This window comes from Aedes aegypti, chromosome 1, assembly GCF_002204515.2.
Source record: "Aedes aegypti strain LVP_AGWG chromosome 1, AaegL5.0 Primary Assembly, whole genome shotgun sequence".
In the NCBI taxonomy this organism is placed as follows: Eukaryota; Metazoa; Arthropoda; class Insecta; order Diptera; family Culicidae; genus Aedes; species Aedes aegypti.
The window spans coordinates 122000888-122016834 of record NC_035107.1 but is presented as its reverse complement, the minus strand read 5'-3'; the positions used below and the strand labels follow the sequence as shown (position 1 = coordinate 122016834).

The 15947-nt window shown below is 38.2% G+C and overlaps 1 protein-coding gene across 12 annotated transcripts in view; it reads left to right on the top strand.

Moving 5' to 3' along the window:
- LOC5578655 (fibrous sheath CABYR-binding protein) overlaps positions 1-15662 on the top strand; it is a 58866-nt gene extending 43204 nt beyond the window's left edge. For all 12 annotated transcript variants that reach the window (XM_021846816.1, XM_021846811.1, XM_021846801.1 and 9 more), the window contains 2 exons: positions 1318-1650; positions 14812-15662. In XM_021846816.1, the coding sequence (XP_021702508.1) occupies positions 1318-1650; positions 14812-15528 (1050 nt within the window). In that variant the 3' untranslated portion in view covers positions 15529-15662. The remainder of the gene's footprint in view (positions 1-1317; positions 1651-14811) is intronic.
- The last annotated feature ends 285 nt before the right edge of the window (positions 15663-15947 follow it).

The window sequence follows — 15947 nt, the reverse complement described above, 5'->3', positions numbered from 1 at the left end:
TGAAAATGCAAAATTTGACTATTTCAGCCAACTTGCATACAAGTTTACCAGCTTGTATGGCAATTTATTCGCTCAATTTGCCACAAAATTCAAACTTAATGTGTAAACAATTATTATCAACAACGTTCGTAATACTTTCGATGATCAAAAGTTGTTTTTAATGGTTTCGAAAAGTATTGTCTTTTGCCATATAAGATAAACGAAATGAAAGATAAATATATTGCATAAATTGCATGCTTGGTGGATAAGATCACAGAAAAGTTTGATAAACCATACCTTAAATTTCATGTAAACAGCAATGATAACAGTGTTTTATACAACTTTGGCGACATATAGCTAAAAATTGTGACGTGCTGGAACATTTCTGAGAACGGCATCAGATACAGCGACCCCAAATCTACTGAAGACACATAATTTAATCCTTGAGACACGCAAAAATGTCATTTTTGTTACGCTGTGTTATAGGCGAAAACTTTAATCGATTCAATGAAATGCTTGCTTTTCCCATAGTAATTTCCATATACATTTTGAGGATTGTTTGCAATTTTAGTTATCATCTTCTATATGCTCCTATTTTGGGAGGACACTCGAAATTGAACCTAGAATCGAATGAGCAGTGTACAGCAAAATCGATATTTTGAATCACTCTAATGATTATACAATGTGTTAACTAGGTTTCGCGTTTCGACGGTTGTTGACTAAGTCAATTAGTCAATTAGTTAATTAATCATTACAATGTGATCAACAAATCTTGTTCGTGATAATGATTTCGATTATGAAAAATGAAGTATTGTATTTGTATATTATTTCTTAAAAGATGCCCACACCATGTAATTGAATAGCTTTGTATGGTGGTGTCTGATTTAATTGTCTGATTCTGTGTCACATAAAACGTGAACTGGAATGAAAGAATAATTTCATTCGAGCGCAATTGAAAACGTGCTCGACTCAGATGGTTCTCCTTGCAAGAAATAAATTCTTACATGGTTGATAATTTGTTTTAAAACACACGCCCTGTGGAGCCTATCGAAAGCTGAAATCCTTGATTAAACGTACTTCGTGAGCAATCATACTACGCCGCACTCAAAATTTTGCACAGACATCGAGTTTTATCAAATGATCACTCTGCTGGTCACTCTTAGCCTATTACAAGCCACTCGCCGAACGGTGTAATTAAACTTCTCAACATTGTTAATCGATCAGTTTTAAGCACTTCTAAGCCGGTTTCCCTCTCACAAACTGCCCCGATCGCCATCCTGGGTGATTTATCACTTGTTTACCTCTACTGATTGCTTTTTACCATCCACATTGGACTAGGTCACGGTGCTCGTACTGTTAGCGGTGTCAACGTTTTACCCGGGCCCAGCCCTCGGCGGTCTACTGAGGACACCAAAGGTCTACAATGCAGTCATAACGACCGACGAGAATTTGACCCCGAGCCGAGCCTATCCCGTGGTGCAGCCGGTGGTTCATGAGGCGGGTCTGGCCTATCCATTCGGGGCGTTTGGGCCCTTCGGTCTCTACAATGCGTTCAACTCGTACCCAGGATTCTATCAACCACAACCGTCGTCAGCTGCTGGTTCACCGGGAGCGGCTGTTGCCCAGCAGGTGCAAGGTCGCAACAATGCGTACTATGCCCCAAGGAATCCGGTGAGTCATGATAAATCAATATGGATATTAGTTGCTTAGCTCTCGAGTAATCTGTATCGCTTTAATATTAAACTTGCCTACTGTCTATGTTATTTATTGTCTGACAAAGGTTTGACATTTTTTGCTAAAGATTTTTCACGTTGAAATTGCAACACTAACAACGAGTTGCCAACAATTCGCCTCTTAGCAAATTCTCCTAACATTTTCAGACAATCAAACAAACATCTCCGCTAAGTTTTCTCATGTTTATTTTATTGAAATGGCACTCCAAATCCAAATACCGTAATCCGGATTCCGGGGTAACATTGATCGGTACAGTCACCCCACAGTTATGGATCAGCTAAGGCTCATTTTTTAGAATAAAATATGATTACAAATCATGGTGACCTTGTTCAGAACAATTTTATCCGCCTGGCAATGCCGAATATAATTGTTTTCGATAATACACATAAAAAATCGCGTGGTGACCTTGTACAGAACAATTTTACCCGCCTGGCAATGCCGAATATAATTGTTTTCGATAGTACACATAAAAAATCGCGATTATTTACGAAAAAGTGTCGATTTCGAAAGAAATTTCAAACGTTGTCCATCCCACAGATGTGGATCAGTGGAACAGGATGGTCCTTATTATGGATCAAATCGACTCATATTATGGATCAGAGCACTATAAAAGCAATTTATCTGTGAAGCAGCAAACGAATGGTGAAAAGTGAAAGTATACGTTTCGGCGTTTCTTTCGGAATCGTCTTATTGTTGATTCGTAACTGTGGTACGGGTTTCAATGCCCCACAGTTATGAATCAACGATTCTATGAATACGAATAGCATTTTATTTTATACGGACGAATAAAATATGCTAGAAGATGTTATGATTGATTTCAATGCTGTAAAGATTTATGGTCCACGTAGATAAAATGTGTTCTGCGTAAATGCAACTCTATTTGATGAGATATTCTCCGTCTAAGCCAACTTTGATCCATATCTGTGTGCTATCCAAGGATGTTTTCTCTCGCCTCAATGCACACTCAATCTGAAATTATTGCCGAATCGATTGTTGCGCTTGGAGAGGGCAATCGAGTTCACCCTCTCAGGCGAAAGGCGACATGACAAAGAGAACGTTGAAATGAACATTGCGCGATTGTCAGCATCGTTCGATTGGCACGTATGTTCATTGCCGTCTACTTGTGTTAACTGGTGATCCATTCTTCATTGCCAGCAGACTGTTCATTATCGTTTAGTGATCCGATCCTGCGCATCAATTTGCACCTCTCGATTGGATCACTATTCGATTGCGTGAACATACTATCGGTACTTGCATCAATGCGTCGGTCGTTCGGGCGCTCTTAGGAATATTTGCGACCACATAGATTATAGACGGTGCGTGTCAGCAAACTGACAATGTTTTGAAAACTCGACCCGTTCGTCACGTGTTTTTAAACTTTGTAACAGAATGCATAAGAGACTCCTACGGTATATCGGAAGATTCATAATGGCGTGGCAGAGAATTAAAAACTGTCTGCCGAATCTTGGATGTGATTCTTATGATTAGAATTCAAATGTGTATTCGTATATGCGCTGGTATTAAGTACGGCATCTCGCACAGATTTCAAGATTATTTTCCTTTAAATTCTATGCGAATAAATATTTCAATAATGTCAATGTTCAACAATGTTTTCAATTTTTAAACAAAAAATCTTACAATGGGGAAGAATGGGTTCGAGAAACCGACGAAAATTCTAACGTGAACAGTCCTTTAGTATAATGTTTTCACAAACGATTGTGATATATGAAGTATCGTCTTCATCTTCTTGTAGATTTGAACTTTCAATTCAATCTTGTGAAATGATTTAACAAGCTAAACACTTCTTTTTTCATTGGTAATGAGCATTTGACCGAATTTTTATGCATAGGGTAAGTTAGTCATATTGATGACGATAACCAATTTATAGCAATTGAAATGGTTCTGTAGGTAGATGTGTGACATATTCACTGAAATTTTTACATTTTCATTTTTTTCTAGGTTTTTTTTTATAGCATTATTAATTATTACGTGATAGGAGTTTTCTGGATGAATAATGTTCGAATGTTTCATTACCCAGTGCTTTAAGGTGATTATAAAACGAAGCCAAACTTTGAATTGTCAAGGGCACAAGACTGGAGAATCTGACAACAGTTTGCGTTGAAAACCAATCAATCTGCTTGCTTGCTGGTGGTGACTAATGGGATAAATTTTCAACGGTGAGAGCTGTTTGGTTCTCAAGTCTTGTGCTTTTGAAAATTTGAGGTGTGGCTTCGTTCTATAATCACCTTAAGGTGATTATAGAACGAAGCCACAACTCAAATTTTCAAGAGCACAAGACTTGAGAACCAAACAGCGCTCCGCGTTGAAAATTTATCCCATTGGTCACAACCAGCAAGCAAGCAATTTGTTTGATTTTCAACGCAAACTGCTGTCAGATTCTCCAGTCTTGTGCACTTGAAAAATCAAAGTTTGGCTTCGTTTTATAATCACCTTAAGGTGCAAGAAAAAATAGCACAAAAGTCAGAACTGAAAAAGCAGTTTTCTCCTTTTAAAACAATAAATTGATGAAAATAAAAACACACAGCCTTTTTATTTGGCAAATAAAAAAGCTGTGTGTTTCTATTTTCTTCGATTTGTTTATTTCAAAAGAGAAAACTGCTTTTTCACTTTTGACTTTTGCACCATTTTTACTTGGGCCTTAAGGCTAAGTAGCCAGTCATTCGGTTTGGCAGCCATGTTGGCATAGCAGCTCGCAATTTCAAAGTGATAAATCTCAGTCCTCATGGATCATATTGATCCGGAAAAGTATCGCTACATGCGCCGACATGCAGAAAGTATACTGATACTTTTTCAGATGCATCAATGCAATATCGACTGATTTTCTGTAATTCGAAATTGTGACATGATTCAGCAACAATCATCAACGACACGTACAAATTTCAATGACGGCCTACTTCGCTTTAAGAAAGCTATGCATTAAGTATATGACAATTTATCCATGTAATTCATAATATTTTTGTATTGTCATAGTTGTCACTTTTTGCTTGGAATAGAATAGTGTGACTGGTGGTGGTAAAAATGGTTTTTAATAATTTTCAGTTATTAAACTTTCAAACCTTGTGATATTATGTAATGAAGACAAATCAAATTTTTGCAACATTTAATTCCCTTCAGAATTTTCCATTGTGATTTACTGATTCCAAAGTTTAGTCACCGTGCGTTTGTCATGATAATTAATATTTCAATCAACTCTCCCTAACTCGATATTTAATGGACAATCGCGTTAGGTTGGTATCGAGATACAGAACACATATTTTCCGAATCTTTCTAATATTCTTCAACTTTTAATTATATTGACAAAATACATTCAAAATAGTAAAATTTTAACATTTTTATCTACGTGACAGTTTTTAAGCAGCATTCAAAAATTTCAAATTTTGTTGCCCTGAAATGAGTTATAAGCCTTTATATAACTATTAAATTAATCATTACATTCAATTTTAAGAAATTTATTATCATTTGGAGAATATTTGTAAATTTTCTTGAAAATATAGATTAACCTTTATAGGAAACTGAAACAGATCCCATCGAATTTGGTAACATCGACTTAGAGAGGTATTGACGTTTTTAAGGGTAAGAAGCCCATCATTCGTTCTGGCAGCCATGTTGACTTTGCAGCTTGCAAATTCAATCTCAGTGATTATATTGAATATTGATTCAGAAAACCATTACTATGTGCGCTCACATGCAGAAAGTATGCTGATACTTTTTCAGTTAGGTCAGTGAAAAACCAATCTATTTTCAATAATTTGTCAAGAGATGAACTAGCCACAATCATCGATGACGCATACAAATTTCAAAAACGGCCTACTTCGCCTTAACCATCATCTTTTTGCTAAACTACATGAAGTTGATACTAGTGAAATTTTACTCCATCATTGCGCCTGCGATAGGTCTGGACGCAATCCTTCCGACTGCACTACCGTTTGACAATTTTTGAAAAAAAACATATGGGTTGATCGAATTGCATGGTCATTAATGTTTGTGATTAATCTGAGTTATTCTCTCACTTTAACAGCAATTTGAATTCGACAAATTTCATCCCTCGCTGTGTAATTCTTGCCGCGAAGAGTGTGCGTAACCTTAGTGTGACTATAGGCACTAGTGGATTTTTACGGCCGTTTTGCTAAAAAAACATTGCAAAATATATATTCCCAATATCCTGAGATTCGGGATTTCGGGAATTCCCGGGATTCTGAGATTAAACCAAATTGAGCATGAGCATAGATGACCGTACAGTTGCTACTCCGTGATTGACCGTATATCGTGTGGCAGGTACGATTATACATTATGCCCAGGGAAGTCAAGGAAATTTCCATTACGAAAAGATCCTGGACCGACCGGGAATTGAACCCAGACACCTTCAGCATGGCTTTGCTTTGTAGCCGCGGACTCTAACCACTCGGCTAAGGAAGGCCCCTTGTCATGGGGAGGATATTGGGTTAGTGGGATGAGGGAACCCACCTTTGGTTGGTGATGCAATTTATGACATGTTCACTCTTAACCGGATTCGCGAAATAATTCGATTAACACATTGCACGCCGAACAAGTGTTCGCTCGCCCTCGCAAGAGTAAGCGACACGGCCAAAGGATCAAAACCAATGAGATTAAACCAAATTCTATTAAAACTAGTGTTTTAATGAATTTATGATAATAATGATGAATATATGCGATGAAGTTTGAAATAAGTACAGTATTTAAAATACTCAAATTTGACAATATGAATGTTGAAATTGAAATTTATTTATAAGATTTATCCATAAAAGGACCCATTTCTGATATTTTAAATGAAATTTTATAATATGCCTTTTCGACGATTGCTATATTTTACTAATTTTGGTTTACTGAAATAGTGTTGTACAGTGAACTCAGTTTAAATGTGATCAAATCAATGGGAGTATCCGGCACATTTTATTATTTTTTTTTTCTAGATGTTCACTATTCAATTTTGATAAAATTTTAATTAATACACGTAAATATGATTACATTTCTTAACTATTCGCGAAAAAATGATGTTGCGCATATATGTTCTTTGAGAAGTATAAACAATCAATAGAAATTCAAAAAATATCGAAAATCAGGTTTTTGGCGTAAAATTATGCGTCCGATAAGCAAGCCTTGCCGTAAATGAAGCCCTTCCTTTACTATGGACCGATGCACGAGTTCACTAATTTGACGTTTGAGCGGTGCCGAATTCACTAGTTTCCATGGTGACATAAATAACACGGCACCGCTAAAATGTCAAATAGTGAACCCGTGCATTGGTCCATTGTACTTATTACAAAAAATTTTATCGGAAGACGACTGCTAATGGACCCCTTAAGCTTAGCAAGTGGTGGAATTCTCCTTGGAAACATTTTTGCAACGCTGTGGACCTTTTTTTTATGGGAGGGGCATATTGCCCGGGTTGTTTCGAAATGTAAACATTGGGACGGTTTACAAAAAAACATCTTGTACACTTTTTAGAAACAACCTGGAAAGAGAAAGTTGCTTGCAGAGCATGACCAACTAAATAAGCAACACCTTGACGTAAAAAACTTTAGGAGTGATACATTTGCTACTGCGATAGAGCAGTTTTTCCTTAAGGGGGGGCATATTACACCTTTTTACCTTATTGCAGTTTTATATTTCAATTTAAACCGTTTAAACTCTGTAACAAATAATATCAAGGATATTTCACGTCTTCTTCTGCAGTATATCATAAAACACAAACTGTCAAAACATACAAAAAGCATTATAAAGGGGTGATAATTGCAGCGTTGTTGAATTTGTGTTGTAAGAAAGTCAATTATACGTACGCTCAAGCTGTCGGACTTGCAAAAGCCAGATGGATCTTCGTAGGTGCGAGCCGTGTCCAAAGTGAACAACATAGCAAATAAACGAAAAGTATAGCAATAGGTGCGAAAAAAACGAAAACCGCCATGGAATGATTGCGATCAGATGAGTGAAATCCCTCTCTTTTTTTGAAAATTATCGGGCGGCGATTCTCCTGTATGCGATCTCTCTGTTCTATCTGTTCTATTGAGTTATTGTCACAAAGCCACAGATAGTTTCCAATACTGCTAATTCTAATGGAAACAAACTATTTTTAATAAGTTGTACCATAGACAAGTTGTAAGGATGTTTGAATAGAGATTAAGCAGCTCTTTTTCTCCACTAATGCTGAAGGGGCTATTATTTTGATCAGAATATTTTATTTCTTTTGAAATTTTTGTTAGGTGTGAGTTCAGAACTTTTACTGTGGTGTCCATGCTAGTACAAGCTACCCAGCCTTTCTATACTACAGCCCAGCGATTTTAGTCAAATTGTTCATTCAGATGGTTCAGAAATAAAATATGGCTAAGGAAATTAGACAGCAGTGGCTTATGGACCTGATTAAATAGTGCTTTTTGGAATTTCATAGTTTTTAACTTCATAAGAAATGTTCCCTTCTTTTCAATATAGGCTGTTCTTTGGAACATTGCTCTTATATTATCTTCAATATCTTTCTGACGTTACATCGGGTCCAGATTGCCGTACTCGAAAATGCACAGTTATCCAGCAAGACCAAGCTGAGGGTCGTGGGTTCGAACTCCACCGGTCGAGAATCATCTTAGGCTGGAAGTTTTTTTTTCGATTTCCCGGGGTTTGGAGTATCTTCGTACCTGTTACATGATTGAAAAATAGTCAATCGGCAAAGAAAAGTCTTAGTTAATTATTGTGAAAGTGCTAATAGAAACACTAAGAAGCAGGCCATGTTGGGACGTCATGTCAGGAAGACGAATTAACAAATCGGCTGTAACAAAGCCTGCTTCTCAGCCTAATATTCGCACGAGCACTTACACAGTTATTAGCTAAGAGTATGCTTCGTCAATTATTCGTATATGTATGACAAATTCGAGTGACAAGCATAAAAATGCGCTGTCTCGATCGTCGGATTTGAACCTCTCAGCATGATATTACTGCGCGTTGAGTTCCATAGGAATATTATCTAATTGGTCGAAATTATACACCCAATACTCCACAATTATCCATCTCACAATATTATACTTTCGGGGTAATGGCGTTCGGGGTAGTGACCCATTCGGGATAGTGGCGTTCGGGATAATGACCCATTCGGGGTAATGGCGTTCGGGGTAGTGGCGTTCGGGGTAATGACATTCGGGGTAGTGGCGTTCGGGGTAGTGTCATAGAGTCGATAGACATAGGTTCAAATATACGTATTAGTGAAAATTACGTCAGTGGCCAATGCTGTAGCCGCAGAGTCCAGACGTTCATTTTAATATTCGATTCCGTAAAAGGAAATCTGAAAGGTGTTTTTTTTTTAATTTCTTTGTTAGTATCATTCCAAACATTACATTCATTTATTATATCTAAGTGTTTTGTGTTATTAGACAACACAATCATCCTAATTTGGGAAAACAAATTTAAGATTTCATTAACATTTTGTTAACAACATATTACATTTCATTTGCCGTAGCAGTTCAGTTTTTTTTACAGGTGAGGTGATTTAAACTGCTTATAAGAGAAAAAAAACACGTTTTTAATTTACTTAACCTAACTCAACCTAAATAAATCTGAATGATCTGAGAAACGGCTTCGCACTCCTTAGCGTAGAGGAGGTAGAAAACCGTGTGGAGCTTAGAGTGAAGATCAACAGCGGCAATCATGAATTTGCCTTTGAAAATTAGGTCATCCAGTATAACGTAATATCCATCAATTTTCAGGAAAGATCTAACTGCAATTATTTACGATTGTACAGTAGTCTTCAAATCAATTTTGTCTTTGGCTTGACGCCGTTGGCGTCGTTTCGACGAAGGTTATGAATGCAGCTCTGCACGCAAATATTGATACCTTTGTTCGTTTTTTCCTTAGCAGTGAGCTGCTGCCTTAGTATCAACGGAAGCGCGTAGAACGACAAAAATACAGATGTATCTGCTACATCAAGCTCGATCAGGTTGTAGGAACGGTTTAGGTTAAAGCGACCATATATGTCCCGCGAAACGCGGGACACCCTGTCAGATCTCGTTCCCAATTAAACATTTTTCGTATTGGATGTGTATTTTACAAACATTTTGGTTCTAAATCATGATCTAATTGCTTAGTTTAGTCAAACAATTAGATTTGACGCAGTAATATCATATTGAAAATTGCCTTGTCCCGCGAAACGCGGGACGTCTGCTCACCTTAGTTTAGGTGCAACTTTTGCAGCTCGTACACATTTTCAAAGTGGATAAGGACCTCCCAATCTTTGAAAATTATTTTTCCACTCACGGCTTCTTGTCGTCGTATTGCATAACATTGTTGCCAGCATGAAGTGATAGTTGTACTATCCGAATACCCAGTAACTTTAAGTTTATTCTTCGCCGCTTCACAAACAGCTTTTTCATCATTTTCCATTTTGCCCCAGGATTGATGTTTGAACTGCTTCGATGGCCCTGGCATCTCTTCTTCGACTTTTGTTTGTTTGTATCTTTTATCATTTTGTTGAACATAACTATATCTTCAAAACGTAAAAACCTTATAAAAGCAAAACGTTTAAACGTCAAAACCTTATAACAGCAAGATTCCTTAGGAAATTGCCTGCAACTTGATCATTAATTAACTGTGCAATACCTATATCTGTTGTACAGCAGTTTTGTTGTGCGGGTATGTGTCATGTGCGAGGATCTTCATCCGGAAGCTCGTTTAATATCATCTGGAGCATTTCCGTAAAACGGTGATGGGTAATGTGCCCTTTCGTCATTCTAAAAGTGTTCCACAATAGCCTTATTTCGGAACGTTCTTGATTCATCCACCTGACGTTTGCCGTTTTTTGCTATATATCAAGAAAAATCCGACCATTATCGTTCCTTATGCAAATTTCCTGCAATTTCTCTCAGCAAAAAAATAGGTGAATCGAAATTTTCTTGCGTAGATTTGTTGGTATATTCAACCATAGCTTGCATCAGGTCAATCCTATCTCGCAATTTAGGATGCAATAGCTGAAACTCCATGGGATGTGCTTGAAGAAATGCAAAATCGGCTAGTCGAATCTCTGGTTGTGCAAAAACCATCGTTAATCGATCAAGCCCACAAGACCTTAAATCGGTTGTAGGACAAAAGTCGTACATTCAGTTGCTAACTTTTTAATCACAAATTCCTCCCATCTCATCTGAAGTTTTTCCTTCTTTTAGATGAAAGCTGTTCTTCAGAACCATCGTATGATGCAATAATTTGTATTAATGCTATTATTTTCCAAACAAAAGATTCATTTTTCGAATGTCGGTTGTTATTATTTTGCAAAGCATAAAGTAATTATTATTAGCTTTTTATTTGATACATTTTCAATAGAGATTTGTCCTTCTTTGAAACATTGGCTGTTCTTTTGGAGTTATACATTATAGTGGTTTTAAACTGTTGTAGACACTTGTATCGACGATTATTCCTTCTTTTATAATCGACTGTTCTTCATAGATTTCACTTTTACATCTTGCCTGTATTTTTTTTCAATTGAAATTTTGCCTTCTTTTAAATATCGGCTGTTCTTCATGCTTTACAGAGTTTATAAGCATTTCAATTGCATTTCTAACAAAGGATTTTCCTTCTTTTGTAGTTTTGCTGTTTAGAGCTATGCATTAGAGTTTTATCTGACTGATGGTTTCGACTGATTTAAATTAGCATCAGGGAAAAATAATCATCCTCTTTCTGGAATTAGGTCCCAGGGTAGAGTCTGCTTCTCAGCTACACTAGCTTCTCCTAGCCGTCTTGAACATTGTTACAGGGAACCAGCCTCCGCAGAGCGAACCCTCTGCTCTGCAGTCAACTCATGCCGGCACGCCATAGGTGCTATAATTCCAGTATAATCTGAATGACAGCCGCAGTTACTGCATTCCAGCACACGGCATCCCAACACATAGCACATCGAGTGGCATGCACCTCGATGCTTTTAGAGTTACATAATTACCAGGAGAAAATAAATGAACTAACAAGTCTCTAACCAAACCGCCTTTCAACGCATCAGAATCGTAGTGTGCTGCGCTAGGTTCACAAAAATTCTGAAAGCGCGCGCTAGGGTAGATTCAACACATGCGCTGCTCGGTGCTACGCTCGCCATCGGTATCCAAGTTGTAAAACAACTGCTTAGTAACGATGAGTCTCTACAGCTATTTTTACCTTATTACCATTAGGTGTCTACAATTGTCTGTAAACATTGCATTCGAAAATGCTTGCAATCTTGATTAAAACTGAAACATTTCATGATCTTCTATCCAACATTCGCCAATATTGCATGCTTTCTTGCATCTTGAAAGTGAAATTGCAAACAAGAATGCTCGGTTTACATGATTCTACGCTGAATATTCTGTCAAAATTAATGCACATGGATGGATCGACAGCTTGTTATATCATGTGCATTATTTATTATTGAATTTTCAGCGTGAAAATCATGTAAACCGAGCCGTTTTGCATGCAACATTCTTCGAGAGAAGACGTTTTGCGTTCAATATTAAGGATTTTGGTAACAATGTTGTATATAATAGATGTGTTTATGGGTTTTATCATTGAATAATACATGAGAAATGGCTTTGCATGTTCATTCGACCTTTTTCGTCATTCGTCCTTTTGTACATTCGACCTCTTGTCCATTCGACCTTTTGTCCATTCGATCATTTGTCCATTCGACCTTTTGTCCATTCGACCTTTTTCGTCATTCGACCTTTTGCTCTCCGACCTTCTGTCATTCGACTTTTTGTCATTCGACCTTTTGCCCTCCGACCTTTTGTCATAGATTCCTTAAATCAGATGTTTCTATGTCTGCCATTGCGATGATAGAATGGGTGCAACAGACACAACCTAAACGAATTTCCTAACAGACAAAATAATTAACCTTCGGGCTGTCGCGCTGTTGTACTTTGTACAACAGTTGTGATTTATATGCTGTGATTTTGTAACAAAGATATCTATCGACACCAAACCAAAATGTATTCCTCAAGAATCTTTTTAAGAACAATACTCAACAGTTTTTATTTACAGTACGACTCTTTATATGTGGTAAAATCAACAAATGTACATAGAAGTCGCATAATAATGAGTAGACCGCAATTTTAAATCGGTGTATCTCAAAATCCAGATAAATTAGAAACATGGGGTCTTCAGTAAAGTTGTTCTGGAGGTGGAGCGCAATTTGATGGTACCTCATTTATTTCGGAATTTGACCGCTAGGTGGCACTAGTGGGGATGGAACTTTTACTTTTCTTCTGCAGATATTTCAGGATTCTGACCTGGCACCTTCGACAAAGTTGTTCAGTAAGTTAAGGACTATCATTGTTCGAGCTAGTTGATTCAAAATTTTGCCACCAGGTGGCGCTAGTGAGCATACAAATTTTGTTTTGCGGATACTTCAGGATCCTGACTTTTTAGAAAGATAACATCTGCGACAAAGTTGATGCGTAACTCAAGAGCTATCATTATTTTAACTAATCTCGAACTTCAAGGACTAAATAAAGGAAGCATTTGAGCTACTGAACAACTTTGCCGGAGGTTTTCTAAGATTTTCTAATTTTTCTAAGTGGCCAAGATCCTGAGATCTGCAAAACAAATGTTTCATGCTCACTAGCGTCACCTGTTGGCAAAATTAAGAATCAACTAACTCGATCAATGATAGCCCTTGAGTCACTGAACAACTTTGCCGAAGACGCCATCTTTCTAAGTAGTCAGGCTTCTGAGATATTCGCAAAACCAAGCGTGTTGTACAAAGTACAACGCGCGACTACTCGCGTTACAAATATTCGCGCGACAACCGAAAGGTTAACTGGAGAGCTCTTCTGCACTTTTTCACCATTTGTACTGCACGACCCGTTATATTCCTGGACGAATCTTGAGTTTTCAAATGGCCTAATTTGAAGACGAGTAGATCAGTTGATTTGAAATCGATTTTGAAGTAATTGCTGATAAAGAGTCTTATCATTCTTTGGTGAGACATTCCTCCTGACCCCTCCCCTTTTCTGAGTAATGGACCGGATATCTCCACATTCTGGGCATTCAACGGATATCTCAAGATCCCGATGAGGATGGTGTATTCGGCAAAGTTGGCAAGGGCTATCTGACAACGAAACATCTTATAGAGAATTCATTCGCTAGGTAGCGCTATGACCAATTTCTGTCTGTATCTCAAAATTTTCATCAGCTAGAAAGGCGAATGTCTAAATATCTTTGGTGAAGCTGTTGAACAGGTTAAGGGCTATCTGATGATAAAAAAATTGATTGAAAATTAAGCCGCTAGGTAACGTTAGTAAAAAAACTAAAATTTAGATTTAATCTTCTCCATCTCAAGATCTTGATAAGCCGGAAGGTTGGTGTCTTCAGCAAAGCTGTTCAGTAGATGAAGAGCTATATGGTGATAAATCTGAGAAGAATCGTATACGCTAGGTCGATTGAATTTTCTTTAATACAATGTATATCTATATCCTGATCAGCTAGAAGGTTGGTGTTTTCTCTGTCTGTTGTATCTTACAGCGAAGAGTCTGATTGAGGATTCTTCTGCAACAAAATAAGTTTCCATAGTATACAGTACAGTACAGTTGGGGCCAGATAGCCGTAGCGGTAAACGCGCAGCTATTCAGCAAGACCAAGCTGAGGGTCGTGGGTTCGAATCCCACCGGTCGAGGATCTTTTCGGGTTGGAAATTTTCTCGACTTCCCAGGGCATAGAGTATCTTCGTACCTGCCACACGATATACACATGCAAAAATGGTCAATTGGCATAGAAAGCTCTCAGTTAATAAATGTGGAAGTGCTCATAAGAACACTAAGCTGAGAAGCAGGCTTTGTCCCAGTTGGGACGTAACGCCAGAAAGAAGAAGAAGTATACAGTACAAACTATAAATGTCAAAACACTGTTGATCTCAACTACAGAGGTTCATAAGCTTTACCAACGATCATAAAACGTCAACAAAATCTAAAAAAAAACTTCCAAAATTGGAGTTATCAATTCAAAACTATCCACAACATCTAAATGAAATTTACGTAAATGGAGGTTTCAGTGTATTTTCTCGTTAAACATTCATTGCAACCGGTTGTATCAGAATTATTTGATGATATCTTGTTATTCTATTTTAAGGAACCACAACTACAAGATGCCCCCATTGAGACGTTGCCAGGTGCAAGACCTCCAGCAGAAACAAATCTTCCACTTCGAGAGGCTCCAGTCCCAGAAGTTATCCCTGTACCAAACAACAGCATCGCACCGAAAGCGCCTGAAGGTCCACGACCCAATTACGAAGAACGCCCAGCCACTCAGAACAATCCGCTCCAGTTGAACGAATTCGGTCTACCACCCAGTCTGATTCCACTATCTTCCTACAATGGTGCCCCGGCTCAACACCAACAAGCGTACAACCTGCCTGGATACCCATACAACTTCCCGGTCCTTTACGATTCTTTCGGAAACTACAACCCAACACAATACCAATCCGTGCTGCCACCTTTCGGATACTTCCCCCAACTGGCTCAACCGAATCCTTACTTTGCCCAAAATGTTGTCCCCAACGGACCACTGAACAACGCTGTCGATCCGCAGCAAATCAATCGTAGCGGCCGTGAACAGGACCTTCCGGAGCCCACGAAAGAAGATCTGCAAAATGCCCCTCAAGAAGGCAAAGAGGCTGCTGCCGAAAGTCAAACCGAAGCGGAACCCACGGAAGGCGCCAAATCCGAGGAGAGCACAACCGTGCAAAATATCCCCGACAGCATCAAGAATAACGCCAACAAAAACAAGGATATCCCGGATGTGCCTCCACCTCCGATTCCATCCGGCGCCAAGGAAGCCGATCAGTAAGGGAGGGCTGATCATCTGAGATATTAGTAGGTTAAGTTACGCCGAACACGTGGGATTGTGCACGCGTTTCACATTTGTAGGATACTCATTGTTCATCGATCGTTTTGAAAATAAAAGATTGTTTTTTTATTTATATACGGGGATTATTTAGAGAATTGAGAAAGAAATTAACTCATCGATGTCCGACGCTCAATTTCAAGGGTAGATGCTGCGAACGTACAGCTTTCTTAAGGTGAAACAACTTGAATCAAAATTCAACAATATACCAAATTAATTAACTCATTACGCGTGGTAAAGGGATTTGAATTCTAAACTTGTAATCAACTCAATTTTTGGGTCACCAAGTGGCTCGGTAGCTTAGTTGGTAAAGCGCTCGTCTAGCATAGAAGAGCCCTGGGCTCAAATCCCAGCCGAGCACG